General features: G+C 48.3%; 1 protein-coding gene across 1 annotated transcript; it reads right to left on the bottom strand.

Annotated features, from left to right (window-relative positions):
- Positions 1-12520: 12520 nt before the first annotated feature.
- On the bottom strand, positions 12521-16410 carry FEZF2 (FEZ family zinc finger 2). Its single transcript, XM_054482096.1, has 5 exons — positions 16139-16410; positions 14873-15785; positions 14389-14523; positions 14057-14189; positions 12521-13182 (listed from the first exon to the last, which is right to left on the bottom strand). The coding sequence occupies exons 2-5, from the start codon at positions 15725-15727 to the stop codon at positions 12923-12925; spliced, it is 1383 nt and encodes a 460-aa protein (XP_054338071.1). The 5' UTR covers positions 15728-15785; positions 16139-16410; the 3' UTR covers positions 12521-12922.
- Between the last annotated feature and the right edge of the window lie 560 nt (positions 16411-16970).

Raw genomic sequence — 16970 nt, 5'->3', positions numbered from 1 at the left:
CCTCATAGGGAAAACTGAAAACTCCCAAATCTCTTTTCTCTAGCAGACACTTTGGCATTTATTTTCCCAGAGGACAGAATATATAACACTGACTTCCAAAGCCATTGATTTCCCTTGATCTAACCAGAAGTGATGTGATGAGTACTTTAAGCTTAGAGCAGCCACTTGTGAGTTCTACAAAGCACCCCTCGAGGGATGCAATTGCAAACATCAGTACGTTCTTTTACAACACAATATTCCTTTGCAGTAGACAGTTGACTTATGTCAATTTTATAGATTTGAGAGGAAACCTTAGAGACCTTGTGCGTCTTCTTCAAATTAATCCTAGACCTACAGCTTAAATCCCATGTTTACGCTGGCTCAGGCAGAACCTCCAACCCTGTTCTGCCTTCATCCCCAGAGAAACCCTGCAAATTTGATCATAGATGTATAAGATATGAGAAATTTATATGAGAGAAAATTTTGGCCAAGAGGGCAATTTTACTAAAAGTCATGCATTTTTATGAATCAGTCACAATAATCAGAGAGTTTTGATTTTCTTCATTTCTTTTTCCACAAACTGTGTCATGACTGAAGTTGTCTGGCAGCTTCTAGTTGTTATTAGGCAACACAACTGGTGCTAGCCTATGAGAACTTGATCTTATAGGTTAAGACTTATGAGCCTATATGAGAGCTTATGAACACATACTTCACAATATTTAAGGTTGAAGAGGTAACTTAAAAGAAAATCTGATCAAGGAAGTTGTTGTGTATGTTTTCTGATGTCTCTTAAAGATCAACAGTACAATATAATCCATTGTCCTTTCCTTTTTCATCTTAGGCCTTAGGAGATTCCATGTCTGTTGAACCAGCCTTCTCTCTCAGTAATCTTTGTAGCTACTGTATTTTTCTCTTATTTGTAACCTTGTTTTCTATTTATACTAACAACTTTGTTGAATATACGGCATCTTTATATGAATATATGGAATCTTGTTAAATAAATAGGGCAACCTTATTGAAATATGTATTCATTTTTGGAAAGGAACAAAGGACAGATACAGAAAACTTCTTCCCCAAATGTATAAGGTTTTAGGATCTGTGTTCAGTTAACAAAGCAAAGACTTCTAAACTTAGACTCTAGAAGCTAGCCTTCCTCCCATCTCACTGCTTGGCCTCAGGCAACTATCTTTCTTTTTCTTTTTTTTTTTTTTTTTTTTTTTTGAGACAGAGTCTTGCTCTGTCCCACAGGCTGGAGTGCAGTGGCACAATCTCGGCTCACTGCAAGCTCCACCTCCTGGGTTCACGCCATTCTCCTGCCTCAGCCTCCTGAGTGGCTGGGACTACAGGCACGTGCCACCATGCCCGGCTAATTTTTTGTATTTTTAGTAGAGACGGGGTTTCACCGTGTTAGCCAGGGTGGTCTTGATCTCCTGACCTCGTGATCCGTCCGTCTCGGCCTTCCAAAGTGCTGGGATTACAGGCGTGAGCCACCGCGCCCGGCCTCAGGCAACTATCTTTCTAAAGTCTGGGTCGAGATGTTCTCTTTTTTAGTAGACTACATTTAGCAACTTGTTCCTACATCATGGGAGTGCTGGGGGAGAAAAAAAAAAACAAGTTATTTCCTAAGAACTCTTTCTAAGCAAAACAATCCAAACTATTGTGGTGCTATATTTTTAACTTCTCTCTTTCCTAAGCTGTTTGACCAGTATCAGCCCATCTTACCCTAAAGATATTTTTATTCTGAATATAAATATGGGGCGTGAATAGTGTTTTCTTCCGCCAAATATTGTTTTCAAGAAGCAAAGCAGAGCCCTGAATGTGTAAAAGCCACGCTGCCTGAAGGACCCTCAGGAGTATAAGGAGGGATTCAGGTAGATAATAAAAATCCTGGAAAGGGAAATCCAATCTGGACTGTGAGGTGTCCTGGTTCCAGGACTACAAAGAGAAGGCGGGTCGTGGAAGGAAGCTGACTATACTCATCTGCATCTTTGGTGGCAAGCCATAGAGGACAACACTGTCCAATTTATGTGAAAAAGGAATTCACTGGAATGTTATTGGGCAGCTAATAGAACAAAACAAAGGTTGTAATGCCAGATTTGGAAAGGCAAAAATTAGAGCAACTCAGGATGTGTAACTAACAGGTCCACAGTCTTCTTAAAATAAATTGATTCACAGTCTCCTTGGAATGAATGAGCATCAGTTATTTATAGTCTTATCCCTCTGCTCAAGGGTCAACAGAGAAAGCATCTGTATGACCTAGCTTGGGTCCCATGTCTGTTCCTTGGCCAGTGGATATGGCATGGGGGGAAGGACAGATTGCTTCACAACAGTTCCAGTGATCTGTGTTCAGTGAAGAAGGGCAGCTATCCCAAAGCAAATTAGAATGCTGATAACCAGAAGAAGGGAAAGTGGATGCTGCTCAGGCAAAAACAAACAATAAATCATCCTTGTGTTTAGGAATTGTTCATTAGTGACAGTCATTGGCACTAAGACATCCTACAAACCTCATCATTCTATGAGCTTGTGTAACAGTTCACTCTGTCGTTCCCTTCTCCTGACACTACAGCTAGGTCTCCGACTTCTGTGACTTCAGGAAGTGTGAGAGAAAGAGTGGTATCCTGGAAAGCTCTCACCCAAAAGTCTGTTAAGAGTCTCAAGTTCCTAAGACAAGCAACCACCTCCTTGTGGAAAAATATGGCCTACCCAATATAACTGTTAAACAGTCACATTTAAGTCAAGGATGTGTTGCTTCGGTGATTCCATCTGGAGACTTGGCTGGGAAATGCACGGTTTAAAAACATGGCAGCAGTATCTCTTTCTATAAATTTTTTTACTTTGATCAATTACCATTCCATTCAGTGGGAAAATGGTATGTGGGTCAATGGCCTACTCCACCCACTGGCCAGGAATGTTCTTTGTTTTCTGTGGCATACCCTCAAAAACTCCTTTTCTGAGTCCTAAAGCAGATTTGAGCTGGATCAACCCATGGGCAATTTGGAGCTCTGGGGGAAGGGAGGCTTTTTTATTAAATCCAAGTGGATTAATTTGAGGGGCCAACTGGAGTTGTACTGATGCTTCTCTTAGTTCCTGGGTGCATCAGGGACTTAAATTGCACCAAAACTGGTACTGGCCACCTATTTAAAGTAGCCTTCTTCCAGATATGTCCTATCTGGTCACTCTCTTTTATTTCCTTCCTGGTGTTTACCATCATCTGAAATGACTTCATGTTACTTGGCATGTTTATCATGTGTCTCCCACCATTAGGATGTGAGCTCCACAAGGTCAATCTGTCTTCTTTACAGTTGTGTCCCTACTGCAATACCCAGCACAGACCAAGCCTTCAATAAATATTTGTTTTATGACTAAATTGCTACAGAATGGAGTGTAACACGGCTATTCATAATACTGGGTTTGGTAACCTTCCCACCCATGGGGAGGAGTGGAAGCTGATATCCACCTCTTAAATTTAATGTACCCACTAAATGCCAAGCATAGGACACAACATAGCCAACAAAGCAGACATAGTTCCTGCCCTTATAGTTCTTATAGCATTTTATTTGCTAAAGAACACTGTAGTCTATTTGCTCTGCCAACCAAGTATCCCAAGATTAGAGTGGTAATAACATTAGCAGTAGTAATTAATCATAAGAGTAAATAGCTATAATTTATTCAACATCTATGTGCCATGCACTTTGCATATTTTATGTCATTTAAATCCTTCTAACAAGACACTTGGGACTCCAAAAATTTGGAGGATGGGAGAGGAGCAAGAATCAAAAAATTGCCTATCAGGTATCACTATTTGGGTAATGGCTATACTAGAAGCCCAATTCCCACCAGACCAGTATGTAATATACCCATGTAACACACAAGCACATGTACCCCCCAAATCTAAAACAAAATGAAATATCTGGAAAAAAATCTTTCTAAAAACTACCCTATTAATATTAAAGATTTCAAAGATGAGACAACTGGGTCTCTGAATGTTAAGCGGAATCACCTACGGTCATGCAGCTGGTAAGTGTTGAAATCAGCTGGCTTATGTGACTCCAAAGCCCATGACGTTTCATCTACCTCCTACTGCTCCACTCAGAAACAGGCAGGCCTCAGCAACTGTTCTCTCTGCCCTAAGACATCCGTAGCTCCAGAAGTCAACTCCATTGGATTATTCAGGAAATTTAGAATGCTGTCCAGTCACTCCCTCGTAAGGTCCCTCACCTTCCAGCAATAATAATTGCGGTCACTTACCTAAATGCTGGCAATGGATCAGGTATTAGACTTGTCCTATTGCATTAGATCATCATAACAGTCCTGTGCAGCAGATGTTATTGTGCTCATTTTGCAGATGAGGGACGTGAGGCTTAAAGAGGGCAATCCTCTAGCCCAGTGTCCCACAGTTGCTCAGCAGCAGAGCAAGGTTTCAGAGTCAGATCTGTTAATAATAAATCCAGCCATGTCAAACTACATATAGTTGCCATCAACTTCCTGTCTTTTTTTTTTTTTTTTTTTTTGCTTCTGTGTTTTCACTTAGGTTGTCAGAGATATCTTTTCCTCCTTTCCTCCATAGCGAACACCTGCTGCTCTTTGAAATCTCAACGTAAGCATCACCTCCTCAAGAGAAGTATCTTAGACTTCCCTGTCTTCTGCCCAGTATCATTCAGGAATCTTAGGGTTAGAGCAGAGAGACTGCATTTAAGCAAATACATAAGTCCACATGTGCATTTGGCTTCAGTGATACCAACGAGTGATCCAATGAGGTCAAGGGCCAGGTCTCAACTCTTCTCATGCTCTACCTCTAACATTCTCAGCACAGGAAGATCTTTCCTAACATTGTAGCACACCAGATCCCCAGACTAACATCTAAATATAACCTATTTATCAACCCAGAAGAAAGACTTCTGCTCTGGCAAAGTCCTGAGTAGAACTCTCATTGGCCCTATTTGGGTCAGGTGCACAGTTCTGAGCCATTGGCTGTGACCAGGAAGGTGCTGCACTCTGATTGGCCGGGCCTGGATCACATGCCCACGTGGAGGGCTAGAATAGCTTCCACATTAACCGTGTGGACTGAGACTGGGGGAGGGGTGGTTTTTCCAAAGGAAATATTGGGTGTTGTTACCAGACGGGAGAATGATGATTAGGAGGCAAAAATAACAGATGTCCACTACACACACCAACCCAGACTAGATTGAATGCCCAATTTCATCTTCTTAACCACGCACTGTAAGGGGATTTTTGCTGTATGTGTTTTTCTCCTCCACTAAACTATAAACCCCTCCAGGGCAGAGGCTATGTCCTCTCTCTCTCTCTCTCTCTCTCTCTCCATATATATATATATATATATATATATTTTTTTTTTTTTTTTTTTTTTTTTTTGAGACATAATCTTGCTCTTCACCCAGGCTGGAGTGCAGTGGCGCAATCTCGGCTCAATGCAAGCTCCGCCTCCCGGGTTAACGCCATTCTCCTGCCTCAGCCTCCCTAGTAGCTGGGACTACAGGTGCCCGCCACCACGCCCGGCTAATTTTTTGTATTTTTAATAGAGACGGGGTTTCACTGTGTTAGCCAGGATGGTCTTGAACTCCTGACCTCATGATTCGCCCGGCTCGGCCTCCCAAAGTGCTGGGATTACAGGCGTGAGCCACAGTACCCGGCCCGTCCTCTTCTTCTTTGTAAATTCAGCACCCAATAGACTGCCTGACACATAAGAGATGTTCAAGCCATATTTGTTGAGTGAATGTCAAATGTATGAATTTAAGAAGAGCTGATGGTATTTCATCTTACGTCTTTCTTTCAAAGGCAGCACCATGGTGAAGTGGAAAGAACACAGATGCCAAATCAGTGTTTTTCAAAGTATAGTTTGGGGAACCACCTGCATCAGATCAAATGGAGATTCCTGGGCCATAAACCAGACCTATTGACTTGGCATCTCATGAAATGCTAAGTTTCATGGGGTCCAGAAATCTCCATTTTTAGCAAAATCTTTATGTGATTCTTATGTACATTCCTGTTAGAACCGTGGCACCACTATCAGACAATCAACTGAGGGTGAGTCCCAGCTTTATCGTGCGTCAGTTATGTGAACTAAAGGGAGTCATACCCTCTCAGCAACTCAGTTTGCTCCCTTTTAAAATAGGGCTAAGAAAACTACCTCATAAATATGTAATCCCAACACGTTGGAAGGCTGAGGAGGGAGGATTGCCTGAACCCAGGAGTTTGAGGCCAGCCTGGGCAATGTAGCAAGACACTCTACAAAAATTTAAAAAATTAGCTGAGCATGGTGGCGTATGGTGGCACATGCCGGCACATGCCTGTGGTCCCAGCTACTCAGGAAGTTGAGGGGGGAGGATCACTTGGCTGCAGTGAGCTATGATCAAGCAACCACATTCCAGCCCGGATGACAGCAAGACAAGACACTGTCTCAAAAAAAAAAAAAAAAAGTAATAAGGAGTCAACAAGATAACACTGGTTGTTTCTTTATAAAGCGCTGTATGAAAGTTTTAATACTTGAGTTTTTCTAATAATAATGGCCTCTGGAATGCTTAGTATATACACACCAGTTGTTGTTCTACAGTTCTAATTGTATGTGTTAATTCATTTAACTCTCACAACAACCCCGAGAGATAGGTATCCTTAATATTTCCATTTTGCAGATGAAGACACAGAGATAAAAGTTGTTTTCTGGCGAGTGGCTGAGACAAGATTTGAACTCAGCTTGCTCTTATGCCAGACTCCAGGCTCCTAGCCACTCACCCTTTCTTCTTAGAGATAACATGCCATCCTTCCTTAGGCAACTAAGCACCAGCCACTTCAGTGGCAAAGTGAGGACATTTGGAAACTCTGGGGACACCATTGAAACTTTTTGAGGCAAAATAACTCCAAATAAGACCTAGGACTGAAAAACACTGAAGAAAGGAGAGAAACAATGACAGTCATGTTGGGCCATGTAGCTTTAACAGGAAGCCTTGGTGAAGAATTAACTGTATCAGATTCTGGTGTCTCTGCAGTAGAAAAGTCTCATTTTCACCTCCCTTTCCTGAAACACACCTTCTTGATTCTGTAACACTTCTGTGCTTTGAAAACCAGAGCTAGTCTCTAATCTTAGATGACTGTTTTTATTTTGAATTTGGTATACTTCTTCTTCCTCCTTTCTAACTTCTAGACACTAATACATTTTTTTTTCCATGAAGCATGAGCAAAGCCTGGAAGTGCAAGCCAAGCCCTCAGAAATGTGATAGCTGTTACCAAGGATTTGAGAGTAAGAATACAAAACCTAGAATCAAGATTTAAATGCTGCACTCTAGTATCTGAGATGGCACCCATCCACCTCAATGATGGAATCAACAAGGCATTAAGAAACCAGAAAATTTGTTCTGGGTTGCTTAACTAATGGACTAAACTTAAAAATCCTGTCACACCTCTAGGTTCTGTTTACCTGGCTCTGCTGAACACCGAGTGTAAAAGAACCTCTTTAACACTTCTGCTGTTGGGATGCCTGGACGTTTATGTTTAATTAAAATGTAATATGTATCTCATATAGACATATACTGTTGACCTACTTTGTTCAAAAAAGGAAACATTAAAATGAGGTAGTTTCTTAAAGCCAGAGGAACAACTATAATAATTTGAATGCTTCATGACCTATTCCACAAAGCCATGGCAGGATCAATGTCTTCATTTCCTTGCCATCTCTGCTCCATGCAGAATTAGGAAGGCAATAACCTAAGGGTGAGGGTTTTGAATGGTCACTAGGACAAAGGAGGGTAGAAAAACTGAATGTGAGCTGGTAACATATGGTGCCCTTGGGAGGCCTATGGGTCTAGAAGAGAGGGGGGTGGCTTGCTGATTGCCAGCAGCTAATTACCAAATTATCAGAACTTTTGGGGAACCCTTGAATGCTAGTCTGATACATTCATTTTTCACTCATGAAAGAAACATCCAGAGGGTGGGGGATGGGCACCAAGAGCTTCAAATCAGCACCTCCAAAGGCCTGGGGCCGGTGGCTGGAGTTTGCTCTGCCACGGAGTCAGTCCACCCTTCTGCTTATTTCCTAACTCTTGGCCTGTTGAGTTCTTCACACTATCTGTCCACTGTCCACCAAGGGGCCTGGCCGTGGTTCCCTTTTCTTGGGCTATGTACTTTCAACCAGTTTTGAGCAGCCCCATTTCAGATTGGCCTTTTTATGTTTGATATAAAGAATAGTTGTTGGCCAATTTCATCTTTTCATCGCTGTTCTCTAGGCCTGAATCCAAGCAGTTTGTCAGATGCTCATTAACTCCCCCTTTGGCTCTTTCTAGTGTGTCTCCTAAGCTCATTGTGCCAAGAACTAACGCTTTCTTTTACACGATTCTCTTTCTCTGCTCCATCAGGGAGACAAATTACTTTCCAAAAGGGATCGCCAGGGATGGTTTAATGAGAATTTCTTTGGGGCTAGGCATAGAACGCAATGTAGTTAACATTCGGTGGACTTAATTGGACTTTTCTTTTCTGCCTCTTTTAAAAAAAATCTGAAGCTATCCTGTTAATCTCTCATTTGTAATCAATTGTGTTGACTAAACAAAAGTCTAGGTCGTCTTTTCTTCCTGTCCCAGACAATCCTTTGTTGCCTCTAAATGCCTCATTCTTGAGTGATCCTGGTCGCGTAGATGGGCCCGATTGTTGACAGTTCATTATTGCGCTTTTGTCCATTTAATCTTTCTTGCTGTGTTTTGCATGTGCATGCCTTAATGAGCTCCGTTGGCAATTAACATGTTTCTAGGAGCAAACTGGTTGCTCAGACGTTTGAGAGGGAAGTGCAGGGAAAAGGGCAACGCAGCTGCCTTGAGGTTGTTTATTTCCCAGCGTTTTCTCAAGACTCCTGTCCTCTCTTTGGCAGCCCCCCACCCTCCCTCTTATCACCTCTTTCCCTCCCCCGGCCTACTCACCACCAGCACACCTGGACGCCTTACTGCTTTAACTCTTGGGCCTGGCTCAAGCAGCCCCCTAGTCACTTGTGAGCCAAACAGCAAAATGGGGACCATCTAGACCCACTTCTGCGGCTAAGGCAAGAACGAGCACAGTGCCCCCCAAAATGTGTCTGGGATGTTGGCAACTTTTCTGTGTCACTCTTTGCAGAGAGGAACCTCTAACCCGCCTAAGGCAATAGGACTGTACAATCTGTTATGTACGAGGCTGTGGCTTTGGAAGAAGGTTTTTTTTTTTTTTTTTTTTTGAGTCTTGCTGGCAAGATTGCTGAAGTGTGAGCAGTCATGGACAGAACAAACATCTTGTAGGGGAAAAGATAATTGGAGTCTTTTTTGTGTCTGTGACAGGATTCCCCTCCCCCGCAATTTGATTTTTTAAAAATATTTTTTAAGGGCAGCCTCTTCAATTTAATCAAGGTTAGAATATTAATATGCAGCTGATGACTACCTTGTTTAAGTCATTTATTAATATTTTAAACTACAAGTCATGCAAACAGTTTAATATTAAGAGAGGGAAAAATCAGAAAACAGAGCCTTTCACCCATCAATTCCGATGCATGGTGAATAACTAAGAAGGAGGAATAGCTAAGATGGTTACTGAAAGGGCTTAGTGTTGGCTTTAGAATATGTGCTGGCTGTGAAAGGTGTTTTGTAATTCAGGCAGAAGGTTCCTTTTCTCCTCACACTACTTTCCAGGTGAAGGAATCCTTTCCTGAATCCCACACCTGAAGGAAGCCGACATCTTAAACCTGGGAGTGACTTCAAACTTGTGGAAAGTAGAACTAAGCCCTATAGATACAGAGAACTCTGTTTATCTACAATTAGCGCCAGATGTGAAATAACACCTTCTCAGGTGAGAGCGATTGACAGAAGCTGGTGTGAAGGTTAAGTAACAATCAAGTTATGAGGAAACAACCTCAAGGATGTTGAAGTGTGCAAGAAACTCTACTCAGTTATATCCCTGAGCTACAGTTAATGTTCCTCCCCCCACCACTGCAGAGATGAGCAGTCCATGAGAGAAATGCCTCCACCTCTACGCATGAGTTTTATATTATTTGCTGCCTAGTTTGCAAGCAAGCACGCCCCCATCCCTCTTCAGAATTTTAAGCCTGGAAGCAAATTTCTCCAGTTTTATGAGATGCGGGACCCTTGGAGTCTCTCTCCGTGAAAACTTATTACAGACTTTCTCAAAGAATGTTCTCTCACTTGATGGTTAGGGAGTTATTTCCCTGGGCGGTGGTGGGGAAGGCGTTCTCTCTTTTATTTATCTTTCCTTGTTAAAGAGAACTTGACCCTGATTTCCACGTGCGGGCCAACTTTTCCCATAACTTTTAAAAGAGGAGACCTTGCATTAAATTTTGTGGTATCTGTCCCTCACCCAAAGTTTTGGAGCTATTTAAGAAAAAGGTGGGCTTGCCCTGGTCATTGTCTGGTGTTCAAGAACCAGCTTTGCAAAGGATCCTCTCCAGAGGAAGGAAAAGATTTTGGTTGAGATGGCTGTCATAGGGCACTGTCATAGAACACCCAAGATCTCCCAGACGTAATGGGGGGAGAGCGCTAATAAGACACTATTGTACTATATGAGGACAAGGAAAGGGAGCTGACTCCTTAAACCGGCCTACAGTCTCCCTGGGGATAGATGTCTGGGAAAAGCAAGGCGATATTTTCATATCCTTAGCCGCCAAGTCCTCCTCGCCCATCCTGGGGTTTCCTGGGGTTTGTGGCATCCACCGAGATTTCGGAGTTAAATCTGCATATTCCTCTGGGTCCCAATCTCCCCTAAGCGAACTGCAGCCAGAACGAGCTAACATTTAAATTCCCCCTCGCTTCCTCTTCCCCCCTCCCCTGGCTGCGTCTTCCTAGACTTGAGGGGAGGAGGGGAGGAATACAAAAAAACGAGGACGCTCTCCTTTCAGGAAATGGAATTCTAATGTACGCGTTCCTATTTCTGAATCGGAGGTACTAAAAATACCCCCGCGACAGCCTGAGGAAGCTGTCGCCGTCCTCTGTGCAAACAAAATCGACAATTCTCCTTCCCCGCGCAATGGGTCTGCGAATTGGGCGGCGGGCGGGGACAGAACCATTGGCTGACCAGGACAGAACCTCCACCCTGCCCCAGAGCGTCTTTCTCCGAGCCCCAACCCCGAAATTCTTCCTCCACTGAAGCGTAGGCCTCCTAAAACCCCTGGAGTTCGAATTCCTGCTCTACCAAGCCTGGTGACCCCAGGCATGTCACATGGTTCGTCTCTGCCTCTATTTCTCCGTCTGTAGAGTGGGAATAATCATGCCCAGCTTGAGGGTTGTAGTCACCGTTCGGGAGGATGTGTGTTAAGTTCCTGGCATAGAGCAAGCCCTCGGGAGATGACAGGGTTTTCGCTAGTGGAAACCACTGGCACGCTCAGCACTGAGCGCCTACTGTATACCAGGTGTTGGGCAAACACGCACTCCCGTCACTTTCTGAGTTACTTGGCGGAGTGAGGGGGTGCCCTTTGCGTTAAGCATCTTTCCCTTCAAATAGTCGCCTCCTGCAGTGGAAATCCGCGTGGGGTCACCTCCCAGCCACACTCGCCCCCTCAAATGGGGAGGTTGCGTGGAAGCGCACTCCCGGGCCCCGCGCCGCACTTCCTCCTGGCGCTGGGGAACATTGTTCCAAAAGACGTGGGCTGAATCGCCGCGCGGATATTAAAAGTGTGTGTGGGGGGAGGCCCGGCGCGACGCGCCAGTAATCCGAGCTCTTGATTATCCAGATTCGGATCAAACGGGGCGGTGGCGGCCGGCCCCCTCCTGGGAATGATTAGATGATTAATGTAATGCTGTTTGAAGGGTCTCTGTTTTCTCTCTTAATTTGGGTCATTACTTAGAAAGCAAGCGTGAGATCATTTCATCAGCGTGCTCGGCAGCAGAGATAGCTATTCAGGAAATGGGCTAACGGAGCGGTAATCAGGACCCAGGAGGCGGCGGCGGCGGCAGCGAGCTCGGGGAGCCCGGGCGCGCCCTCCGGCGGCAGGGCTCAGGGCACCGGGAGGCCAGCCCCAGACCGAGAGCGCAGGCCAGTGAGCCCCGAGGCTCTGGCTGGCCTGGGGGACCCTTACCCTCCAGTTCTCGCCGCCAAGGGAGATTGGGAGCGGTGGTTGCCCTCCTTAGGTCTCCCGGAGAAGGGGACGCGCCCAGAAGCTCTCCGGTGGGGTAGGGCGTAGATCGCTTACCCTCGCGGGGCGTGGCGCTTTGCTCAAGGACGATCCCAAAAGCTGCTCCCCAACACCCAGTCGCTTTTAACCCTTTTCTTTGAATTTGCTTACCCAAATAAGGCAACACCCAGAATCCCAAGCGACTGAACAGTCACCAAATAAAAACTTGGCACCTGCTGCAGGCCGACGTAGGCCTGCTCGCCCTCACTCCTGGGGGCCTTAGCACACAAGCGCAGCAAGAACACCGGTTTGGCCTCAACCCTGGCCCCAGCGCCCCAAAATTGGTGCATTTAGGAAGGAAATGTTATAAACGCCTAATTCCTTCTCGTTCTTTGGGGCTGCTGAGCTGACCTCGCCGCGAGGGGAGAGGGGGAAAAAAACGAGCACTAATGATTCTGTTTATTGAGTTATATATGTATATATTCCGTGTTCGCTTGTACAGGAGGATTTACATGGCTGTATAAAGATGGCTAGGGGCGCCGCGCTCTTCTGGGACGCTCACGGTGACAGGCTGGGGTTAAAACTGGCTGCCCCGGGAGAAGCGGAGGCCTGGAATTAAATACGTTTCGGCGCACTGGATTTAAATAAGTTTCCTGAATATACAAAGGTGGGGGCCACGAGTTTGCTGCCAGTCATCGAGGAAACATTTAGCTTTCCAAAAATATGCTGGTTTCGATAAATAGATTTTAGCCTCTCTGCTATAGTTTTTTTTTCTTTTAATTTTAGAAATAAGTTTATATGTGTGATCTGTTTTCAGGTGGTACAGGGAGGGAAGGAAGGGCAAGGCAGTAGCTCTCAGCTCTGCACTGTCCTAGTCAGGTCCTTTGCGGAGGGGGCAGCAGGGCCCACGCTGTCGTGGAGTTTGCGCACATGTTTCTTTAAGTCAAAGTTTCTGCAAAACCCTTTGCCGCAAGTGGCGCACGTGAAAGGCTTCTTGTCGTTGTGGGTGTGCATATGGAAGGTTAGGTTGTAGACCTGGTGGAAGGCCTTGTTGCAGATGGTACATTTGTACTGCTTCTCGCCGCTGTGGGTCAGCTTGTGGTTTTTGTAGTTCCCTACAAGAGATCAGAACAAAAGACGTGGGGGTATGGAGTAGAATGGTGGGGAGGAAGAGGCGAGCGCCCCAGGGGCAGCCCAGGTGCCTGCTCAAAAAAGGCGACGCTTGGCTAGGCGGGCGCGACCTCTTCGAGTGAAGAAGTTGTCAAACTTCGTAAGCTTCAAGCCCGGTGCTCTCCCGGCAAGACCGAGACTGAGTCCCGCGGAGCCGCTCTGCGCTCCTGCTCTGCCCGCCACAGAGGCCGGTGCAGCGTCCCTCCCGCCGCGATCCGCGGGCCGGGAAACTTTTGCGTAGCCCAGAGACGCACCGAGTCCTTTTCCTGGCTGATGCCTCGCTAGAAGAAATTCGCACGAACCCGGGCTTCATTCTTTTTTTTTTTCCCCCTTCTCATTTTTAAAGTTACTTCTTTCTCGCCCCCCAACCACCACCTGGAGATCCAAAAGTGCCTTGGAAAATCCGATCCGGGGGCCAAGGATCATACCGGTTTACCCCAATCTTAGATTGTTCCCGGGAGGGTTATTTTGCTTCCAATATTTTTCATTTGAAAGAGAAGTCCCGGATACAAAAGGAACCTTTTTCTATAGGGCAATACCCTCTCCTTTTCCTACATCCTTTCCCTCTGTCCCCGTACTTCCTTCGACCTCTCGAATTCGGAGTCTCTCCATGCACCCAGCCTGCATACAGCGTGGTCTACTAACCCAGCTAGGAGAGCTTCCCCCTACACCAGGCACAACCCGATTCTAAAGAAATGCTGCGCCCGCGCCTGCAGATTTCGCCTTCTCTCTCCAGATCCCTCTTTGCCTTCCTGTCAGCCAGCCGCGACCCGAGTCCTGAGGTGAGGTGAGAAGAGAAGGCCTCGCCTGGCACGTTACCTTTTTGGTGAAAGCCTTTGCCGCAAAATTCGCAGACGAAGGGCTTGTAGCCCGCATGGATGCGGATATGCGTGTTGAGCGTGGAGCTGCGGTTGAACGCTTTGCCGCACTGGTTGCATTTATGTGGCTTTTCCTGAGGAAAGGGGCGAGTGCACAGTAAGGCCAAGACCCTGGCCGGGAGAGGCCACCTCGGGAACACCTGGAAGGGACATCCCCCCCTCCCCACTCAACCCTAGAGGGTAAGGGATAATCTTTGGCCATCCTATCCCCAGTGTTATCACTAAGATTCCGGGGTTGCGCGCGGGCTGGGCCCGACCCCGGGGGCCACGTACCTGGGTGTGGATAATTTTGTGCCTGCAGAGCGTGCTGGCCTGGCGAAAGCCTTTGCCGCAGACTTTGCACACGAACGGTCTGGCTCCGGTGTGGACCGGCATGTGGCGGGTGAGATTATAGTGAGCGTTAAACACCTATGGAAAGACATGGGGAGCCTTGTGGTGCGTCTGTCCGAGGGCCTACAATCATCCCCGGGGGGGCCACAGCCTACCTCCCCCAACCAACACCCCCTTCAGAAACCAGAGCCTTTTTCAGTTTGTAAAGTGCTTCCCAAACTCCTGCTTACACCAATACTGTGTGGCCACTGACAAGGGCATCCCCATTTTACAGAATAGGAAACTGAGGCCCAACTAGGCTCCCAATTTGGGTAGTCAACTACTGGGGAGCTCCTCAGCTTGAAAAAGGGGCGTTCCAGGCTGCCCCAAGGAAGCCGCCGCCGCCGGTCGCCCCTCCCGGCCCCCCTAGCCGAACCCTGGGCCTCACCTTGCCGCACACCTCGCAGGTGAAGTTTTTGGGCTTGCCATCTGCGGAGCCCCCTGGCAGCTTGCTGTGGCCCTTGACGCCTCCGCGCTCGGCAGTCAGGGCCGAGTTCTCCTTCAGTACCTGCTCCAGCGGCGCCGGCAAGCGCTCCTTATGGGGATAGGGAGCCTGATGGGGGAACTTGTCCGCAGCCAGGCCGGCCAGCTTGGCGTTCTCAAGCAGAAAGAGCTTGGGGTGAGCAGCCAGGGCGGCGGGGGCCTGCGCATTGAGGAGGCCAGATGGAAAGAGGTGGCCGCTGAGGAGCTCAGACGGCGGGTACGCGGTCGAGTCCAGGTAGTTGAAGTAGTAGAGCGAGCCGCTGGCCGGCAGCCCCACAGCCTGGTTGATGACCTGCGGCTTGATGACCCTGCCCGCGGGCAGCGCAGACGGCGCCAGGCCCAGCTCGGCCTTGCAGCACACGCCACAGTTGGTTTTGCACAAGCCGCTGGCGCCGCACACTGGGGCCCCCCCGCCGCCGCCGCCGCCGCCACCGCCGCCGCCGCCTCCGCCGCCGCCCGCCCGGAGGCTGCTTTTCCAGAGCTCCGAGTAACTGAGCAGTGTCTTTGACGGCACCTCGTAGCCTAGGGGCTGGAGGGGGATCATACAGGGCAGCGGCGAGCAGAGGTTGAGCAGTTTCTTGCCCTGGCTGCTGTCCGCCTCTAGCGCTCCAGGCCGGGGCTCAAAGGGCGCGCGGGGCTCCGACGTCTTGGCCATGATGCGCTCGATGGAAAAGGCCAGTGTCTTGGAAGTGGCCGGCGACGCTCCGGCGCGCGGGCAGGCCGGGGGCACCATGGTCTCCAGGGAAGCCGAGCTTGCCATGGCGCGCGGAGCTGAGCCGAGCCAGGCTGGGCCAGGGCGCAGCCTCTCTCCTCTAAGTCTGCATTCCGGAAAAGGCAGGGGGGAAAACTGCAATTTAATAAGCACCTAGTCGGGCCCGGGTCACCCATTTGCATTCAAATGAACAGGGGCAAAACAAAGTGCACCCAAGGGTACCAAATTACCGCCCATTAACCCGGCGCGCAAAGGAACCCACCAGCCCCTGCCCTGGGACTTTGAAAGGGGGAAGAAGGGGGAGGGTTTACAAAAGAAAAGGGGGGGGGGCGGTGAGAAAAGAGTCTCAAATTAACCCCCCTGAGCCCTTCCCTGGACCCGGGCCTCTGCCACGCGTGCTGGGAGCTGGACAGTGAACGGGCAAAGTTAAAGAGGACCGGAGAGCCACCTCGCATTTACCTCTTTCCCCCACCACCAAGGAGATGCGTTCCGAGCCATGCAGCGTGTCTCTTCTGTCACATTTTGATGGCAAACATCTTCCCCTCCGCGTGAGATCACTGTCTTTTACATTCAGCTGACATCACATGAAGTCACTTGAAGTGGAATGACATGGGCGGCGGCGCGGCTCCCGTAGCGGCCCCTGTGTTCCCCCACGCCTGCCGGCCGCCGCCACCACCGCCCCTCAAACTTTAAAAGGAGGCAACTGGCGCCCGCGCTCCCCTCGGGAAAGTGCGAGCGGTTTGCGAATCGGGAAAGAGGGAAGAGACGGGAGGGGGAGGGGGAGGAATCGTGATGGTTTTGCCGGTGGAAGGAAAGGGGGGGGGGACCCAAACCCAAACCTAGGCAGAGTTCCGTGCGTGATTCACAACTTTGGAGGCCTGCAGGTTTGGGGGACTCGGGGAGAGCGGAGGGTCCCGGACGCGGCGCCCCCAAAGGGCCCCTGGGTGTCAGTCTAGTAGTCGAAGTATCCCTTAGCCCTCCGCAGCCGAGCTGGGCATCGTGCTAATAAACTGCCATTTACCCACGGAACCGGCGCCAGCCCCGAACACGCGCAAATGATAATTACCTCATTAGGATGTGGCGCATGGACGCGGGCGCCGCGTTTGGAGGGGGGAACTTGTTAATGGGGAAATATTAATTTATGCAAAAGCAATGAGCTCGCCTTGGCTGGCGTCGGAGGTCGGGAGAGAGCTCCCACTGCCTAAGGACGACCCCGAAGCGTCATGGAGAGCAAGGCCGCTCGCCGGGATCTCGGGGGCCTCGGCGCCGCGCAGGTGCGCCTCCAGCTTTA

This window comes from Pongo pygmaeus, chromosome 2, assembly GCF_028885625.2.
Source record: "Pongo pygmaeus isolate AG05252 chromosome 2, NHGRI_mPonPyg2-v2.0_pri, whole genome shotgun sequence".
NCBI classification, from domain to species: domain Eukaryota; kingdom Metazoa; phylum Chordata; class Mammalia; order Primates; family Hominidae; genus Pongo; species Pongo pygmaeus.
Note: the sequence above shows the minus strand (reverse complement) of the source record. Positions and strands in the feature narration are given on the sequence as shown.